Source organism: Blastomyces dermatitidis, assembly GCF_000003525.1.
Source record: "Blastomyces dermatitidis ER-3 genomic scaffold supercont1.4, whole genome shotgun sequence".
Lineage (NCBI taxonomy): Eukaryota > Fungi > Ascomycota > Eurotiomycetes > Onygenales > Ajellomycetaceae > Blastomyces > Blastomyces dermatitidis.
Genome location: NW_025544777.1, coordinates 5,841,702 through 5,859,951, shown reverse-complemented (window position 1 = coordinate 5,859,951; position 18,250 = coordinate 5,841,702). Strand labels below are relative to the sequence as shown.

The following is an 18,250-nucleotide window of genomic DNA, read 5'->3' as shown; positions in this document are numbered from 1 at the left end:
TTCAATCAGAATAACCTTTCTGCCTGCTGGTTGAAACATTTTTGGGTTTCGTTCCAGTCACGTCACGTCACATCTGCCACATGCAAGTCACACCTGCCAATCCGACATGGACAAGGGGCGTTCGGATAACCAAGAACGATAAAATTGAAAAAAATAATTAAAAAAGTTAAATAATTTTTTTTCGCGTTCCGAATGGGTGTTGCTGAAAAAAAAAAGGGTGTTGTTTGAATAATCCAAAGGGTGGTAAAGAAGAAACAGGGAAGATTCTGTCAAAGCGGAATGCGCGGTCAAAAAGCCGAGGGATCGCGGGGAGTTTGGCTCAGCATTAAGATCGGGTGATGCTTTGACATTGCAAGAATAACGCGCAAAAAAAAAAAAAAAAAAAAAGGCATCGCGTCTCTTTTTTCTGTCCCGACTAATTCCTTCCGGATCCGCGACACCGCTCTTTCACATGGTGGGGGGCCCTGGAGGGAAAATTCCGACGAAAAATCAACAAAAATAAAAAGTCGTTTTCGCGTTTTCGCGTCTTCGGGTTTCCTTAGAGTCTCCACATCATCGGAATTTAACCCATGTAGGATGGATGTTGGGCACACCGGGTAAAGTAAAACAAGCGAGGCAATGCACGTGTTGGCATATGCTCCGTCGAGGTTGTTATCTTCGTAGAGGAGGTTGAGTTTTGTTGAGTTTAGGAGGTTCTAAACTTGGGAGGTGTGTGGAATGAGGATTTTGATGAGTTATGCATGTGATGCAATGTGAGCATGAGCACACGTCACATACTTTTAGAATAAAACTCAGCTAGAAGACGGTTTGGAGGAAGCCGAAGCCGAAGACGGTGATGGCGATGATGATGATGATGTTGTCCTGCGCTTCTTGTCCGCAACAACGCGTCGCTTTCTCCTCTTGCCGCTTGATTGCTCAGCAGCAAGTATCTGGGCTGCTCGTTGTGCTTGTTGCGCGCGGAGCTGAGCGTGGGCGTTGGCAAGGTATCTCTGGCGTCGCTCCTCTTCATCTACTCGCCCGTTGATCAGGGAGATTTGCTCTTCTGTGGTCAGGTCTCCGGCGGCAAAGACTGGGTGGTAGGAAACGGCATCTTCTTCAAAGGCGGATTCGGAGCTAGGCGAGGGCGAGGTTGGGAAGAGATCCTCGTCTGAGAGATAGGAGCTGGCGGAGGAGTCTGAGTCGGAGAAGAGTGAGGAGCGGTTGGGCCAGGAGGGAAAGGCACAGGAGGTATTTCTGCCCGAGGTCATGGAGAACGAACTCTTGCGGGGAGCAATGTCCAGCAGAGAGTCGTTGGGCGAGGGAGGAGGCGGCGGAGGAAGAGAGGACGACGGGGAGCCTGATGGCGAGGAGAAGGTGCTGTTGCTGAAGCTGAATCCGGACCACATTCTGCTGGTAGTGGAGGAGGAGGAGGAGGAGGAGGAGGATGTGCTTCGAGGTTTATTATTCTTATTGAGAGACTGATGCCGATTGTAGAGGTTGTTGTAGTAGCAGTCAGGTATTGACAAGATAGCTTCTGCCATGAATACTGTATGGAGGAGGAGTAGGAGTAGTAGTAGTAGTAGTAGTAGTAGTAGTAGTAGTAGTAGGAAGATATGGTAGTATGTATGTTGTATGTTGTTTGATATGAGTGAAAGAGGGAGGGAGGGAAGGAAGGAAGGAAGGAAGGAAGGAAGGAAGGAGGAGATAGATAATCAGAGTCCGGGGACCAAGGTTTATATAAAGCGGAGCGCGGAAAGGAGGTTTTATTCAGGATGATTCAGGATGATTCAGGATTATTCCGGGTGCGAATGAAGACAATAATAATTAACCCAAACGGGCGGGACGGCGGTATTGATATATATAGTTCGAATAAAATAATACAACCAGATCTCGGGGTCAAAGAGCAAACAAAAAAAACCGTTGCGGCGGGATCAAAGAAGAAGGAGAACTGGGCCAACAAGTATAAAAAGATGACAGCTCTTTCTGTCCTGGTTGGTCTTTTTTTTTTTTTTTTCTTTTTTGCTTTTTCCTGGCTTTTTCTTGCTTTTCCCTTTTTTTTCCCTTTTTTATTTTTTGCCTTTTGCTTTTTTTAATTTTTGCTTTTTGTTGGCTGGGCTGTTGGCTGGGCTGTTGGCTGGGCTGTTGGGGAGGGCTGGACAACGAAACCTTGTAAGGTTGGTTGGTCCATTATTATTATTATTACAGTAACTTAGTTACCACAGTTACAAATAATAAAATACTGATAATTATAGTAAAAGTAAGAGTAATCGTTCCCCCCCCTCTCCTCCCCCCTCCCCCCGGTACCCGCTACCCGCTACCCGCTACACGCTCCCATGGAACGGTCCGCCGGGGGAAGGCGGCGATGCTTGGGTTAGCGTTTGATCTTCTCTATCTGTCTAATCTCTCTCTTCTTCTTCTCTTCTCTCGCGGGGAGCCGGAAGTCCCACTTTTTTACTTTTTGCACTTTGGTGCTTTTGCAAAATAACAACTTACATACCTACCGTACCGTACCCTACGAATCAGATTTTATTTGAATTATGATTATTTCTTGTTGTTGATTGCTAGATTAGATTCCTATTATTCCACCCGTTTAGTCCCCCCGCCCCGTACAAAAATGAAGACGCTCGTGTCTTTGTTCGTTTGACCAGCTCGGGCGGCGTCGTCACGGGCGCTGCTCACAAATCCAAATCCAAATCCAAATCGAAGCGCCTGTAGTGAAGTGAAGTACAGTTGAGGGCTGCGTTTTCCAAGCAAGCTGGCCAGGTCAGATGGCAGAAGATGGGCTGCTTTGAGAACAGGGTTGACAACAACTCCATAACCTGATTTGATTATCCTGCTGTTGTGTTGTTGTATTTTTCAGGTTTGAGGTGAGTCAGGCACCACACCCTACTATCTTCCTCCGTGTACGGGAGTATGTGGGGTGCAGATGCAAAAAAATAATATATATATATATATATCTATCTATCTATTTATCTATAGTGGGCCACGTTTGTTGAAGAAGGTTGCAAGCGGGGCGGTGTCGCGATGTTGGATGTTGCGGTGACAAAGGGAGAGCCGCGATTCGGTGCTTTACCTTATACAACAAAAGATGTGTTGGATGTACACCTCATCTGGGGTCTGGGTTTGGGTTTTTGTGTGTCTTTTTTCCAGTTTTGTAGATTTCGGGGTCTTGGGTCGGTGTTCTTGTTTAGTTAGGGCTTGATAGTTATATTGATAGTTAACTATATTGTGGAGTTAACTTTTATGTTCTTTCTTTCTCTCTCTTTCTTTCGCTGCAAAACACAACAAAGAAACAATTCCAATATCACTCCCTCCCTCCCTCCCCCAGCAGCATCAGAGGAAGGCGGCAGGGAGGGGAGGGGATAGGATAGGATGAGTTGCTTTATTCTTCCAACGCATTGTTGTCTCGCCTGGTTGCTTGGAACGTACGCTGTATGTACGCTGTAACTAACTAATAATGTACAGACAACTCTTTTTTATTAACCGTGCATGTGGCGGAAACGAAACCTGGGGGGGGAAAGGAAAAGGAAAAAGAAAAAGAAAATACAACTAAAAAAGAGCACCAACCAAACAAAAATGGTCGATGCGGCAATTGACTGAATAATAAATAATAAATAATAAATAATAATAACCTTGGCATAGTTATTGTCTCATGTCTCTGGCTGATTGGCTGGCTGTCGCCCTATGATTGTGATTGGGCCGCGCTGGTGGCAGAAAGTCATAAATCAGTCTTTCTAGATATTGTATGTACTCTGTATGGATGGAGAGATGAAGAGATGGAGGATTTCAGCTGGTATGGGGGAATGGGGATGGCAATGATATTGTGGCCAAACAAAGGTCGAGGCCATTTTCATTCCAGGAGGGGTTTGATTTACTACTCCCTTGTTTTTGTTTGTATCCCACACTATGTAAAGGGGTAAACTAAAGGGACAGGACAGACAGGACAGGCGCGGAGTTGGGATGTTCAAACAACAGAGTTTTATAACTTCTACCCTACCCGTAACTAGTTATCAGGCAATCAGATGAAAAAGCAACCGATCTTCCTTATACTTTATATGTCCCCGTGGGGGGGAACTTAAACCTCAGACGGCGTGGGGGATTGCTTCTGTTTTGCCGCTGCTGCTTCGTCAACCCAACCAACCAACCCGGAGCTGGTTTCAGGTGAAGAGAGATGGAGATGGAGATGGAGATGGAGATGGAGATGTCTTTTGCGCACGTTTGTTTGGCCTGCTGTGTGAGGTTTCTGTTTCATTAATTGCTGTGTTGACCGAGTCCCCCTCCCCATTTCTCTCCCTTTCCTTTCTCTCCCTCCCTACGCAGTAGATTCTCAAAAAAATGATACGCCCCTTGACCTCGGGAACATCACCTCAAACCAACCAACACGACGGGTAATCACTCACTCCACTCTTATCACTCTCATCTAACTCATGGTTCCATGGATGCTTAACCCTCCCTAGTCGAGGCCGGACGGACCCGACAGAGCTGACAATCCCCACCCGGCCCCACCCGGCCCCATCCATCTCTTCAGTAGCAGTTGTAGTAGTAAGTAGTTGTTGTAGTAGTAGTAGTAGTAATAATAAGTAGTAACTACCAACCCCCCCACCCCACCGGCGATCGAGACGACCATATCCTCAAGGTAACTACCCTACCCTACCACAGGGGCTTACCTTACGGGCGCAATGGAATATTTAAAAAATTCAAATTCAAATTCAAATTCAAAAAAAAAATATCCAAAGGTACAAACCTCCCAAGATCGACCGTGTCTCTTTCACTTTCGTTAGTTTCCCATCTTCTCCCTCACCTAGCATAAATAAAACTCTCCTCATTATCATTTTTCGAAGACTTCCGAGTCGAGTTCGCTCCCGCTCCCGCTCTCGCTCTCGCTCTCAGATTTCGCGCTCTTATTAATCCCGCGGCCGATCTGCAACCGTGGGCCGCGGTTGGAGTCCGCGTTCCGCCGTCCGGCCACAATAATAATAATAATAATAATAATAATAATAATAATAATAATAAATAGCTATGTAGTTTCTATTCGCCGATCAAGCGTTCTGTTCTTGGATCAAACAAACCCCACGGGACAAGAAACTTCAAACCGAGCGAGCAAGCAAAGCAAAGCAGAGAAAAGAAAGCCCACCACCGCCGCGGATTTCGGTGGAGATGGAAAAAAAAAAAAAAAAAAAAAAATTTGACCCAGCCTTCTGGGCCGTCGCGTATACGCAGTAAGCCGGTAGGTACATTGTTATTATTATTATTACCATAGCATAGGCTGGCTGGTCAGCAGCTTATAGCGTGTAATTCCAGTTCCCCGACAGCGCGGGATGGATGGGTGGAGGGAAAAAAACGCCACGCGAGTTTTTAGGGAGAGAGAGAGGCGGGAAGGGGGGGGTCGTGGGGAGGGCGTGCTGTCAGCAATTGGAATAATGTACTACTACGTATACTGAAGGTATGAGGTTGAGGTGAACGAGTTGAAATCGGGATAGCTCCACGCGCGTCGTTGCCCAGGAGCCCAGGAGCCCAGAGCCAAAGAGCCCAGAGCCCAGTCTGACATTATTATTACACAGTATTATTGTATTATGATGATAATTCTAGTCCCCCCCTGGCAGCTGTAACGTTAACCCTGTCATCCTGGGGGGATGGATGGGACCGTTGTGTCCTTGAGTGCCAACATCTCGCCGGCGGGGATTCTGGGCTTATTATTGTTTCTTTCTAGCCGAGTTCTGGAAGGAAATTGGCGGACGAGGGTTCAACCAAACCAGCAGGGATTGTTAACTAACGCTACGGGGGGTGAGCATGATGATTATTATTATTATTATTATTATTGTACTCCGTAGTCCGAACAGTAATAAGAGAAAGGAGACAGACATAAAGCAACTCCCCTCCCCTTTCCCAACCACAGCACACAAAAATAATACGCAGCGTATATCCCTCGCCCGGGCAATGAATGGTATTCCTCGTGGGTTGTCAAACAATAAACAATAAATAATAACTAATAACTACCCTCCCGATGCTATCTCCGCAGACTGCTGCTGCATGCTATCGCGGCCGGACAGATATCGATAGTTAGTTAGTCTTATCGATAGATAGGACCCAAAGATCGATAACTATGTACGCTGCGTATGGGTAACGTATCCAAGCAACACCAAATTAATAATAAATAGCCTTCATGCACATCCCCCCGTCCTAAAACCCGCTACTATCCAGGTTCCCGGGCTTGGAGTAGAGTAGGAAGCCTCGCTCCTCCTCTGATATCATATCGTCTTCTTAAAAAATAAAACCTTTTTTTCCCCCTAGAAACAGAACATTTTGTCTACTGACCAAATTGGTGATGGTCGCGACTAAGCTTCAACCATGACTAGCCAACCGGATCCCTTTCCTCCGCTTCAAACCATCCCAGCGGCGCGGGAAGAAGAAAACAAAAAAAAAAAAGAAAAAGAAAGAAAGAAAAGAAAAGAAAAGAAATAGAGATCTATGCACTGGACTATTCTGGCCAAAATACTCGCAGCCAAGAAGTCTTCCTACGTCCGTAGTCCGTATCGACAGGTCGAAACCCCCCAGGGCAAGCCTCATGGCGCGGTGGCGTGAAGTTAACACAGCTTACGCAGAAGGTTAGAAATAGAAGAACTTAAATGGAAACCTGATGAGTGGCCGTATGTACTGTCTATACCATTGCACAAGCTATCGGTTCTTACTTATATAAATAACTATGGAAGCGTTGGGAAGTTCGAACCTCTACGCAGCCTACCCAGCGTAACATCCGCAGACAAAACGCCGCCGATCTGCAGTGAGTTATTGCCATTATTATTATTATTATTATTATTATTATTATTATTATTATTGGGAGGCGGACGACTCGTGCTCGGGATTCAGCTAACTAAACCCCTCGGGCTCTAGAGTCTAGAGCTAGAGAGTAAAAAGAGAGATCGATCAGCTTGCACTAACTACCACTAGTACTTAAAATAAGAGATTACTACTTCAGGAACAGTCAGCAGTAAGGAATCGGAATCGGAATAATAATGATTGGCACCGGCGAGGCAGGCGTGCCTTCCCTCTGTAAAACCCGGTTTATTAGACCAAATGCGGTCTGGTCTGGGCCCCTGGGAACCTTGGAGGTTGAGCGTCCGTCCAAGGTCAAGTCTATTTTCTGTATCTATCAGATATGTACTGAGTACGGAGTAGTTATATATCGGATATCAGATGTGAGAGGTCTCACCTCTGAAAAACTATCTGTCCAATCTGTATTATTTTAAACCCAAAATTCAAGCTGGGTTTCAGGCCCGAACCACCCTATTGTCCAATAACCAGTTAGATCTCCATCGCAAATTGTCTTCAAGAAAAGAATGACCTTCCCCCGACCGACCTCAGCCCAAGAAAAAAAAAAAAAAAAAAAAAGCAAACATCCCCGTTTCCCCTTTTCCCCATTTCCCCAACGTCCCGTTTCTTCCAACAGTTCCCCACTTGCGCGGATTCCCCGTTCCCCCTTTCTCGGCGATAAGAATACAATCCTTAATCAGAAGAAGAAGAATAGTAAGTTAACTACAAATGCGCCCGGCGGCCACACTAGACTAGCCCGAGATCCCCAATCCCACTAACCACCCGCCTGGAACGCGCCGTCCCGCCGGAAGCCAGGGTGCTGCATTTCCGCCGACGCCAGTGGTGCGAAGCCATTCGCCATTATTCGCCAGCCTACGCAGGGTGTGGCCTGGGTGGTGGTGGTGGGAGGTTGGGAGTGGAGAAATCCCATCTCCTCCTACTAGGGTGGAGTCGTCGTTGTGCCGGGGATGTAACTTGTCCCTGGCTGCTGGGAGCGAGTTAACGTAACATGCTAGGAAAAGTGGCCCCCTTCCCCCCCCTTGTCCGGCTCTTGGGTTGAGTCGGGAGTTCTGGGATCCTTGAAGGTGGTTCGCAGTTTAGTTTGGTAGCGTGCGTGGGGGTTGGGTATCGGTTTAACTATTAGGGTTATTTGTCGAGGCCACGAGTACAGGAGGACTGGACTTGTGGGTGGGGGCGAAGATGAAGGGGGTGGTTGTCCATAACTCGCCCTTTTCATAAATAATGTAAGGAGGAGTGGTATCACGGATGAGCAGGGTGGGATGCGGCTTTTGGGGGGCTTGGCACGATTATTAGTGAGTCTTGAGTACGGAGTACTCCGTAGTTTGGCTACCATTGAGAAATAGAAATAGAGTATCTGTCTTCCTTCAACGGCAGGCGAAAAACAGTCCGATGACTCCACCAGAGAGAAGGGAGGTTTCAGCGGGTGGTTTCGGTCGTGGGCTCCAGCAAAACCTCCACGTTTCAAGGTCCAAACAGAATGATCGCCACGCCAGCTGACGACAGCCAGCGACAAAACCACTCGGAATCCAGACTCCAGAATCCGTTCACAGGTCTGGACTTTTGTGTGTCAAGGAAACGCACCGCGGCAGTCGGGCGGCGTTTTAGGCTGGTAACTAGTTATCAACTCCGGGGTTGACTTGGCCAATCGACAACTCCGGAGTTGCCAGCCAAGGCACACACTCACCACCACTAACTCATCACACTACACTACACTGAGGAGTTGGTGATCGCGCCCATGCCCTATCATCTATCATATCAGCGCGTGAAAGGCTGGCTGGGATGGGAGTGGAATGAGTGGAATGGGCACGCGAAGCCTGTGATAAAAACAGGGAAAATGAGAGGTCTTCTCGTGCTCTTTTTTTTTTTGTGACTTGGAAGAAACGACTGATCACCAGCTTCGGGATGAGGAGTTGTTCTCTCAGTTTGTGTTTTTTGTTTTGATATCAACTGTCCCTTTATTATTCCATTCCAGCATTGCTTGTTCCATCCAACTCCCCCCTCTCCCCCCCCTAGGATAGTTACAACGTATGTGATTCGACGCGAGCGAGAACAAAGAGGAATACTCATTTTTTAATTGGATAGTTTAGTTATCCATTAGTTACCCTTGCCCAAACCACTAAGTAAAATACTATAGTGTATCCGGGGCGGTCTCCGTCTGAACCGTGCCAATAATCACACGTTATTCCCGCGATAGCGTTGCGCTATAAGCTTCAAAGATTCAACTAGAAACGGCATTTCAAGTTCACGTCGCCAGGCATTCTTGTTCCAAGGCAGACAGACATTTACTCCGCAGTTGCCGATGGATATATCGCGAAAGTACGGAGTAAGGCTGGGGGACTTGGTCATTCTATTTGTGCCTCTTGGTCCGGTCCAATTGCTGTTAGAATTGCCCGATATTGTCTATCAATGGTTGGAATCTCAACACTCCATTCAACTGCCTCCTCATTCACCCCTTTTTCCCTTTCCGAGGACAGGTTATTTTCTATTATTTATTTTTCAATCACAGGTTCCGGTCTCAACTGCGCCTGTGACTATCACGGTATTTCATCACTAGGAAACATGTCTGTTTGGCCCCGAAGCCCCTAAGGAAGCCTGGGTGTGGAAGGGGTGTGATGGATGGGCACAACGCACAAACATCAATCACAGTACTCCGTATAACTTAGATCAAACGACGCGACGGCCGCACACATGCCGACAAACAACCCTCGCAGCTGACTGAACCACAGAGTCAAAACAGAATTCGAAAATCATATGCCGCCGACCGCCTCCGTGATTTTTTTTTTTTTTTTTTTAGCTACGGCGTGATAGTCATATTTGTCGTTTCTCTCTTCCTCGCTTGACGCCCGAGATCTGTCATCACTTATCTCATACCGCCCCGCTATTAAACAAACAAAAATGTGCAGTCCATGTAAGGTAACTTACATGTATATGTGTTTACGTCGCGATATCTGACGGTCCATCCTACCAAGGAAAACTCAAGCAAGATCAAGGCGAGAAAAAAAAAAAAGAGATCGAGATCGATGCTGTCCCGCTCTTCCCCCCGCCGTCCCCGCTCTCGCCCTCCCGCGAACGTGCATATCTAGCCTGCATAAACCCTGCCAGTGTTTATTTTTTATTTTTTTTAATTTTTTAATTTTTTTTAATACAAAACATAGTCGGTGAGGTCACCGCCTTTCCTTCCGTGGGGTGGTTTCATTCTGATGGAAATCTTCTTCCTGAAAGGATCAAAATTCTATCTGCAACATGCTGCTCACAAAGGTTTGTACAGTACCTTTTTTTTTTTTTTTTTTTTTTTTGTGAAAGCATGAAGAATATAAAGGATCAGATGCTGACTTCTAAAAATTTATGAAAATTTTTCGAGAGTATACTTTCCAACAGGGATGGATCTTTTCTATTTCCTGACCGCAAGACAAGACAGTGCGATATGGATGGGGTTGTATCGGTGGGTTTGAAGCGGTTGTGCGAGATCTCGTAACTCCGGAACTGGGATAATCGATTCCACATACTCTGTAGTTATGCCGCTCTTCTTTGAACTGCTTTTCTCTTACAGAGTAGAGTGGAGGACTCGGGAATGTTTTCCACTGGCAATATGAAAAGAATATGTATTTTTGACTTCCCCTGAATGATTTCAAGTCGTGTGGAGCTTGTCACAGGCCAGATACAATTGAACGCGAGAGGAAAAGTAGCCTTTGAAAATTTAGATGTAAATCATTTTTTCAGCTCATGCGTGAGGATGGATGACATACAGTGCTGGGCGTGGGGTTGGGGTTGTAGATGTCAAGGAATGGACGTGAGAGCGTTTCAGAATGCCAACGTGCTAGAAGGTAACATTGATGTTTCCAAGCAGCGTTTGCCAATTCCGTTTCTTTATTATTATTGGAGTTACATACACACACACACACACACTGACACACGCACACACAGTTGGAATCGTGGCTGGATAATCAAATTCAAAGATGCGACGCTTCAGTCGCCGAGAGAAAGAAGTTTCTTCCAACGCCAACTCCTCCCTACCATGAAACAATACAGCATTATTATCCCCAGACAGCTGACTTGTCCATTCGATTAATTTTACCATGAAGCTAGCTATCTGTTGCTCCCTTGAGTTGAAACATAACACAGGGTCCAGTAATTGAAACCTGGGGTAACATACATGTATGGAAACAATTCGCGCGACTGCTTGCTTGCCTGCAACAAAGAAGATATTTTGCAAAATACCTCTCTCTCTTTTATCGCTTTTATATAATTTCATAAGTTATTTCACAGTGAAATAACATCTTTCCTTTCATTTTCTCCTTCCCGTTCGTCTTTGTCCTGGATAGATAAACCACTGCCCATTGATAGTGTTATGTGCAATAACTCTGTTTCCTTGCCGCGTCATATGCGGGCGGCTGGTCCCCGAAAGTCAAAAATAAAGGCGGACGGCGTCAAACTTCCGCTGCCCTAGATCCCTATGCAGCCACATATAAAAAGCCCGGTCGCCGAAACCGCATCGACGAACGCAGGGCAACACAGAGAGAAAACAGGGGGAAGGGGCACATCTTGTAAATCCGAGAGAGCCCTGCCACATCCCTCCTGCAAAAACCCTGGCGTTCTGTGATATGAATGCGATATGGCGGTGCCCATCCCATCCTATCTATCCTACTAATGGCCCCCCTTCCCCCCTTAACTGCGGCGATCCATATATACGTACGTACGTTCGTACGTCAATATTAATACGTCTGATCTGAGCTTCTGCATACAGGTATGTGGGCACGGCGCAGGGAAGCGGCTACCAAGCAGAACGGTGACTCCCCCCTATCCTGGAAAGAGAGACCAGAGCAGGGTCCCCCCCCCCCCGCATCATTGCATGGTCCGGGGGGGGGTGGTTGGGGTTTTGCCTTGCGGAGTACTCCGTAGTAAAGAGTACTATAGCCAGCCAAAGCACGAGCCTCTTAAATCGCCGGATCACACAACCCGTTCCACTCTGTCGGGTACCTGAGCCAGAGATCATCAGTCCCCTAGAGTTTGCTTTGTCGTTGGCGCCCGTCGACCCATGGGCCGTGGATGCGCGGTAAAGTCTAAGTGGGCGGGGAGAGGCGGATGGCTGCGGCGGGTGAAAAGTGACAAAGGACACCGACAGGCCGTTTTCTTTGATCAGGTAGATATTTGGCTTTCATTGAATGCGAAGTGCCCAAGAGGCGTAGGGCAAAATATGGGGGATGAAGCGGGTTTTCTTTGACGGTTAGTTGGCGTGAAAGTTTATCTGTCTAAGATCTAGACTCTTTTTAAATAAAAAGTCGATTCATTCATTGCGAATATTGAGTTGATTTTTGCGACGAATTATTGCCCGCCGTTGCGGGCTTCTCCTAATTATTGACCTGGTTCAACATAGGAGGATCGTCGCTCTTCTGTCAACTTTGGCGGCTGCTTTTGTTTGAACTGCTGGAGGCTTTTATGAAATCATATTTCTGAAGCTGTCGAGAGCTTTTCGGTCTCTCTCCTTTTCATCAATCCAAAAATTTGTGTTTTTGATTTCTCACGATTATTGACACATCTAGCTTCTTCAAGCTATCCTCAGCTACATGTCCATTATAAGAGGAGGTAGCGAGGTTAGCATGTTGTATAGATATCGGTGTCTTGGTCGCCGGTTGCGAAAGGGCTATTTCGTGAAGGTTGAACCGCCTGCTGCTGACCTCTAAGTTACTTCTTTGGTCCCCCCATCATTACCAGGGTACTTGATGGATGATGATTCAAAATCGAGACACCACATCCCGGGATGGATCCTCATAAAGCTTCCTAAGCTCAAGGCTAGTAGTACGGCGTTGAATGTTGAGATGCCCTATAATCAATATGATTTCCGTACCGGCCGTGAAATGTTACCACCGGCTGCGATCCGAATGCCTGATTCGGGTGCTTTGGCCGTGGCCGTAGGAAAGAATGCTGATTTTATATATACCGATACTTTATACGGTCCTTACATGATGGCGTGAAAGTAAGCCCTCAACAGCAGCGAAGTGCTAGAAATGACTCTGTCAGCATCGATTATTCCCTCCCTCGCAGTTAACATATCATCCGTGTCGGTCTGGAAGAGCTGCTTGCATGGCTTATCGGTGCCTGAAATTCGAAGTCTCGGATGACTCTGGGAATTGACAGGAGCCGGACTGGGCCATCGTGAACACCACTTTTCAGTCTCTATCTTGTTGGAATCCTTTTGGATTTGTTCCAGGTTTGAACAGTATATCTATACAAAGTCGAGGGATAAAGCACATGACGATTTACTGTCGGCGATATACTTTAACAATATATGAATGAATACGCATTCTGGGTGACTCTACACGCAACTGCGACATATCTACTCTAGCATCTAGGTACGGGCGAATTGCAGACAAACCCTCTGGCAGCATGGTTCCCAGGTAGCCATTGCGGTTTACATCACAGATCCCTGGTGAGAGCATCTCTACATGCCCTCTCTTATACACAGCCTTTTTCACGCTTGAGCCTTAAATGCGCTTCCCAGGGAATCATCTCGCTCCCAAGGTAAGTAAGACTAGTCCCCCAGTTCTTGCGCGTATTTTTCTTTCTCTCATGTCGGATGCTCACCGGTTTGCAAGGGCCTTCGTCCTAATGACTGGAAAATCTCCATGTGGATTGAAAAGGAATAAAGTTAAACATCCACGACAGAGGTCGATTTTGCCAGATTGTGCTGAGGCTAGCTGTGCCATAACGGAACATAAATTGAGAATCCCCTCAATTTATCACTCGTGACAGAATTGTCATGCTTGTTATCTATACACGTCTGGATTGGCTGCCTCACTGAAGATTGTGAGTTTGCTACGGTTCGTTTCTAGAATATAATATCCCCAGTTTTCAGCGTGGGGTTCCCCCTGTGAGGCCCTATTTATTTTTCTATATTTTCGAATCTTGCCTTACAAATCTGCAAGGCGACAGCAGGGAACCGCACTTTTATATCATCAGACAATAAAACTTCATCAACGCTGCCTGGGAAATGAGATGACTCGCCACCGTAGAATGCATTTTGTTTGGTTGATTCGGTTTTGCTAGAAGAGACCCTCTGATGTTATAATTTTTTTTTTTTTTTTTTTGTGCAGACCAAGTGCCCATCTCGATTCCTAGGGCAAAGTGATTCTAGTTTTTAGCAGATAGAGGAGTCCTACTTTTGAATGGCCTTTTTTCTGGGGCCTGAGAATGGCTACATTATTCTAACTCGGCCTCTCTCTCCGCAGTGGAGTCAGTTCCGGCTATTATCCTAATCATAAAGCATCATCAGTCGCTCCCATTTCTTCAGAGCTGTTGTTGCAGCCAAGTGGTTTAACCCAACATCTACCCAAGCTATGAAATTTGTTAAAAACTTTTCATCGTAAGTCCTCCTCTCTGCTTCGGGCTTCCAATGCTAGTGTTCATTTTCAACCTAGGTTTTCTCTTTCACGGAGCCCATATCAGGGAAGCCGAGTGGCAGCCCAACAGCGCGGCTATTCGTCGGCAAAACACCTTGCAACTTTCTCCTACAGCCGGCAGAGCCCAGCATCATTGAACAGCACAACTTTGGGGAACTCAAGGTATTTTAATGTCAACTCCTGATTTATATTTCTTGATATCTTTGATTTGCTCGTTTAAACGAAAATTTTCGAGAGTAAATTAAAATAACATACCTACCCCACAGATACACATCGCATCGCCTGGCACGGGCTTTTGCAACTATGCCGAACCGCAACAGTAAGAGCGACAGGAGTGCTGGAAATCCCGAAGGAACTATCACAACATCTATAACCATACTCCCATCCAAAAACCCCGTTGCAACTATCACAATATCACGGCCGGCCAAACTCAACGCCCTGAACAGCCACCTCCTGACATCACTCCCGTCTATGATCCAAACACTCACCTCCACCCACCCCAATCTGCTCGCCGTAGTCCTCACCGGCGCAGGCCCTAAATCCTTCATAGGCGGTGCCGATATCGCCGAGATGGCCGCCATCTCCCCAAGCCCGGCCGCTGCTAGGGTATTTATTCAGAAAGTCCACGCGGCATGCAAGAGCATCCGCGACTGCCCTGTGCCCGTCATCGGGCGCATTAATGGGCTTGCGCTGGGCGCCGGCTTGGAGATTGCTGCGTCCTGTGACATTCGCGTGGCGAGTAGCAATGCGCTGTTGGGCATGCCCGAAACTCGTATGGGCGTGCCGAGTGTTGTGGAAGCTGCGTTGCTGCCCGGATTGATTGGATGGGGGCGGACGAGGAGGATGTTATTGCTTGGGGAGACGATAGGTGCACGGGAGGCGCTGGAATGGGGGTTGGTGGAAAAGGTGGTGGAGCCGGAGGAGTTGGATGAGGCGGTGGCGGTATGGGTTGACAGCCTGGAGAAGAGTGGGATTGCAGCGGTGAGGAATCAGAAGGAGTTAATTGGGAAGTGGGAGCGGATGGGAGTGAATGAGGCTATCGAGGCTGGCATTGATCATTTTGGGCGTGCCTTCGAAGCAGATGGGAAGGGTGTTGGCGGAGAGGAAGGGTCAGAGACGGAGCCAGGGAGGATGATGGGAGAGTTTCTAAGGAGAAAGAGAGGGACTAAATTATGATTTTAGAGTGCGATGCTATATCAAATGAAAATGACACTCCACAGATCTCCAGATCCCTTAACTCTTCTCTGACTTGTTGAAGTCAGTCAATCCATCGTGGCCCGAAGACATGTCACCAATCAGGGAAAAAGCTCTAATGAGACATGATTGCCTTTGTTTAAAACTTTTCCAATACGGACAGGCAGTTAACTTGAATCAATCTATACAGCACAGTCTCTCGTCTTGAGGGGACGAACGGCAAACTGTAATAATTCTATCTATCAAGTACATTTAAGCTGGGTTAGACATTCTCAATCGACTATTCAAAAGGGGATTTACCCGCATTGGGTACTCGAGTTGTGACACCCTGTTTCCATGTATGCGTCTCGAGTTGCACCGACGGATACCTTTATCCATTGTGGATATAGTTCCTTGAGAGAATTGGGGGAGAGGGGTTGGGGGGATACAGGTGCCGTGCAAGCAAGGCGGTGTCGAATTTGGTTGCCATTGTATGGTATGCTGATGAGTTTCTTGAAATGGAGTGAAGAACAGGATGAAACGAAGAAGAAACAATATTCTTGTTTTCTTTTCCAGCTTCCTGTGGTTGCATTTTCTCCCCCTTTAATAACGATCGTGCACCTAGCAGAAACAGAATCTGGCCTATGTCCGTTTCTTTCTATCATTCTAATGTTGCACTGAAATGATTGACAAAAGAAATTTTTGTAAGAGATTGGTTGTTCAGATAATGGCCATTGCCTGCTTGGTCGACAATGCTACCAATCCGCTGATGTTATACTCCTGCGGTGTATCGTTGCAGGAACTGGGCGGGAATGCCGTTTCACTCGGATAGGTCAGGGTCAGGGGTAAGGGGATTTAAGGATTGCGGGCCGAACCAGCCGAGGCGCTGTTTTAGGAATCTTCCTTGCAAACGAAGAGAGACGGGAATACGGCGACAAGAAAGACAGTACTCAAGTTCGAATCCCATCCCCAGTTCTCAATCAACCCAACGTGGCGGCCTAGATCGCTCAGCCAGGAAAGATGTGCCGCGCAATGCCCAGCTGGAATTGCTCATCACCATTGAATTATAAACTCCCAAGAACAAAGGCATACCACATACGTATCAGCGCATGGCAGTATAGGCCAGTACGCTGTTGTGGCATCCAGATAACGGTACGTTTCGTTAACATCTATGGGGCTACAAGCAAGAAACGTGAAGCCGAATCAATGGGTCAATGCGTAACGATGCTGCGACGTTTAGTAACCAAAGATCTCAAGAAGAGCTCTTCTTACGAGTGAACAAATATTATAGATTGCACTCGTCGCACGCCCCAAGCGCAATGTAAACTGGGGAGATGTTGTTTGCCTGTTCCTTTTTCCTATTTTCCCTCTCTCCTGGGCATGTGGACGCGCTTGCATGACGCTGGGCATGTACAAAGGGCCGGAGTCATAGACACCGCCAGCGCAGCACAGCGTTTCTGGAACGACTAGGTGGAAGTGGGTGTGCGAGGGAGAATATCATATTGCGCCTGGAAGGGCTTCGGTATGGGCAGCTGGCTGTTCATATCTGTAGGCCTCATGTTGGGGGTGTAACTCCGTGGCATTCGAATAAACATGCATGCAGATAGTTAGCGTTCATAACCCCCGTTTCTTCCGTTCTAGATGATCTGACGCACATAGTTAACCATCTCCTGGCGTAGTGAAGCTGAACGTTAGTGTAATGATCACTACAAGCTGAGCTCCCATAGTGCTTTATCACAGTAGTCAATACCGTAGAGTACTCTCCGCGCCAAACCATCGACTTTGAAAACCATAAGACAAAAGAAAAAAAAATACTTCCCCTGATTTAGAAAGCTTCTAGGAGAAAAGTACCATAATCAGGTACGGATTTTTTTGGGCTTTTTTGAATTAGTTACAGCCACCAGAAGCGTCGAGGATAGGAGGAGCAAATTCTTTAAAAGTCCTGTATACATAGATGATAGAGTAGCTTTCCCTCGTGTTGTGCAGGGACATCAAACCCTTCGTCGCAGTTGTGTAATGGCACAACGGAGGAGCAATTCCATTTTCTGCCACGGGATCTTCCAACAGCCCCTTCAGCTAATTCGACGTGCTGTGGATGGAGCGTCCAAACTGCTTGGTTTTGGACAACCGTGCGGCTGGCATTTCCTACCTTTCTTACCAAAGTGGTGGAATAAGACGCTGGATTTCAGTGGACGAAGATCGCTGCGAGCAATTGCTTAAGAAGGAAGCGCGGGATGCAAAATAAAGCCGAACCGTGTGTGTAGGGGGATGGGCATTTTCATATATTTTTTCTATGGAGATCAGCGATGTTCAACGCAGCGACGCGAAAGGGGTTCAGAGCGCTCTCGTTTGCTTCGCCAGGCCAGCCAGTAGCGATTCGCCTTCGGATGAAAAAAGAACGAGCAATGGAGCTTTACGATGTATCTTGATGTTTATTTTATTTTCACCCAAGTGCGGAATTTCCAACTTTGGATAAAATGGGGTTTGTTAGCGGTCAGAAAGGGTAATTATATCACCCATTGGGAAATGGCCGAACCCCACGAAAAGCAAGCCAATAATTCACCGTTAAGAGTAAAAAACATGTTTGCATGAACAGGTAATTTATTTCCTTGCTGCAGATAACATCGTCAATTCCGGCGCGCGGTGCAGATTTGGGCGATGGAAACAACGGTAAGCCGAAAATGGTGCAACCTTTCCAAGCATGCAGTTTTCCTAATTGAGTCCGGACACCGGAGAACCTACAATTTCTCCGCAATGGCAGCTCTTAACCTCAGAAGTATGTGGGTTCCCCTAGACCTCAAAAGCCATATAGCAGTATCCTTTGTCAGTTGCAGTAAAACATGTTACATAGGGGGCGATACGATTTTCCT

At 46.9% G+C, this 18,250-nt stretch overlaps 3 protein-coding genes across 3 annotated transcripts; 1 reads left to right on the top strand and 2 right to left on the bottom strand.

Annotated features, from left to right (window-relative positions):
- Positions 1–367: 367 nt before the first annotated feature.
- On the bottom strand, positions 368–1,963 carry BDCG_04629 (uncharacterized protein). The gene has a single exon (XM_045420279.1). It carries the CDS (start codon positions 1,518–1,520, stop codon positions 792–794), a length of 729 nt encoding a protein of 242 aa, XP_045276416.1. The 5' UTR covers positions 1,521–1,963; the 3' UTR covers positions 368–791.
- Positions 1,964–7,673: 5,710 nt separating this feature from the next.
- Positions 7,674–8,468, bottom strand: BDCG_04628 (uncharacterized protein). Its single transcript, XM_045420278.1, has one exon. The coding sequence runs from the start codon at positions 8,141–8,143 to the stop codon at positions 7,802–7,804; it is 342 nt and encodes a 113-aa protein (XP_045276415.1). The 5' UTR covers positions 8,144–8,468; the 3' UTR covers positions 7,674–7,801.
- A 5,620-nt stretch (positions 8,469–14,088) lies between these two features.
- Positions 14,089–16,121, top strand: BDCG_04627 (enoyl-CoA hydratase). The gene is made up of 3 exons (XM_045420277.1): positions 14,089–14,170; positions 14,226–14,369; positions 14,474–16,121. The coding sequence occupies exons 1-3, from the start codon at positions 14,145–14,147 to the stop codon at positions 15,381–15,383; spliced, it is 1,080 nt and encodes a 359-aa protein (XP_045276414.1). The 5' UTR covers positions 14,089–14,144; the 3' UTR covers positions 15,384–16,121.
- The last annotated feature ends 2,129 nt before the right edge of the window (positions 16,122–18,250 follow it).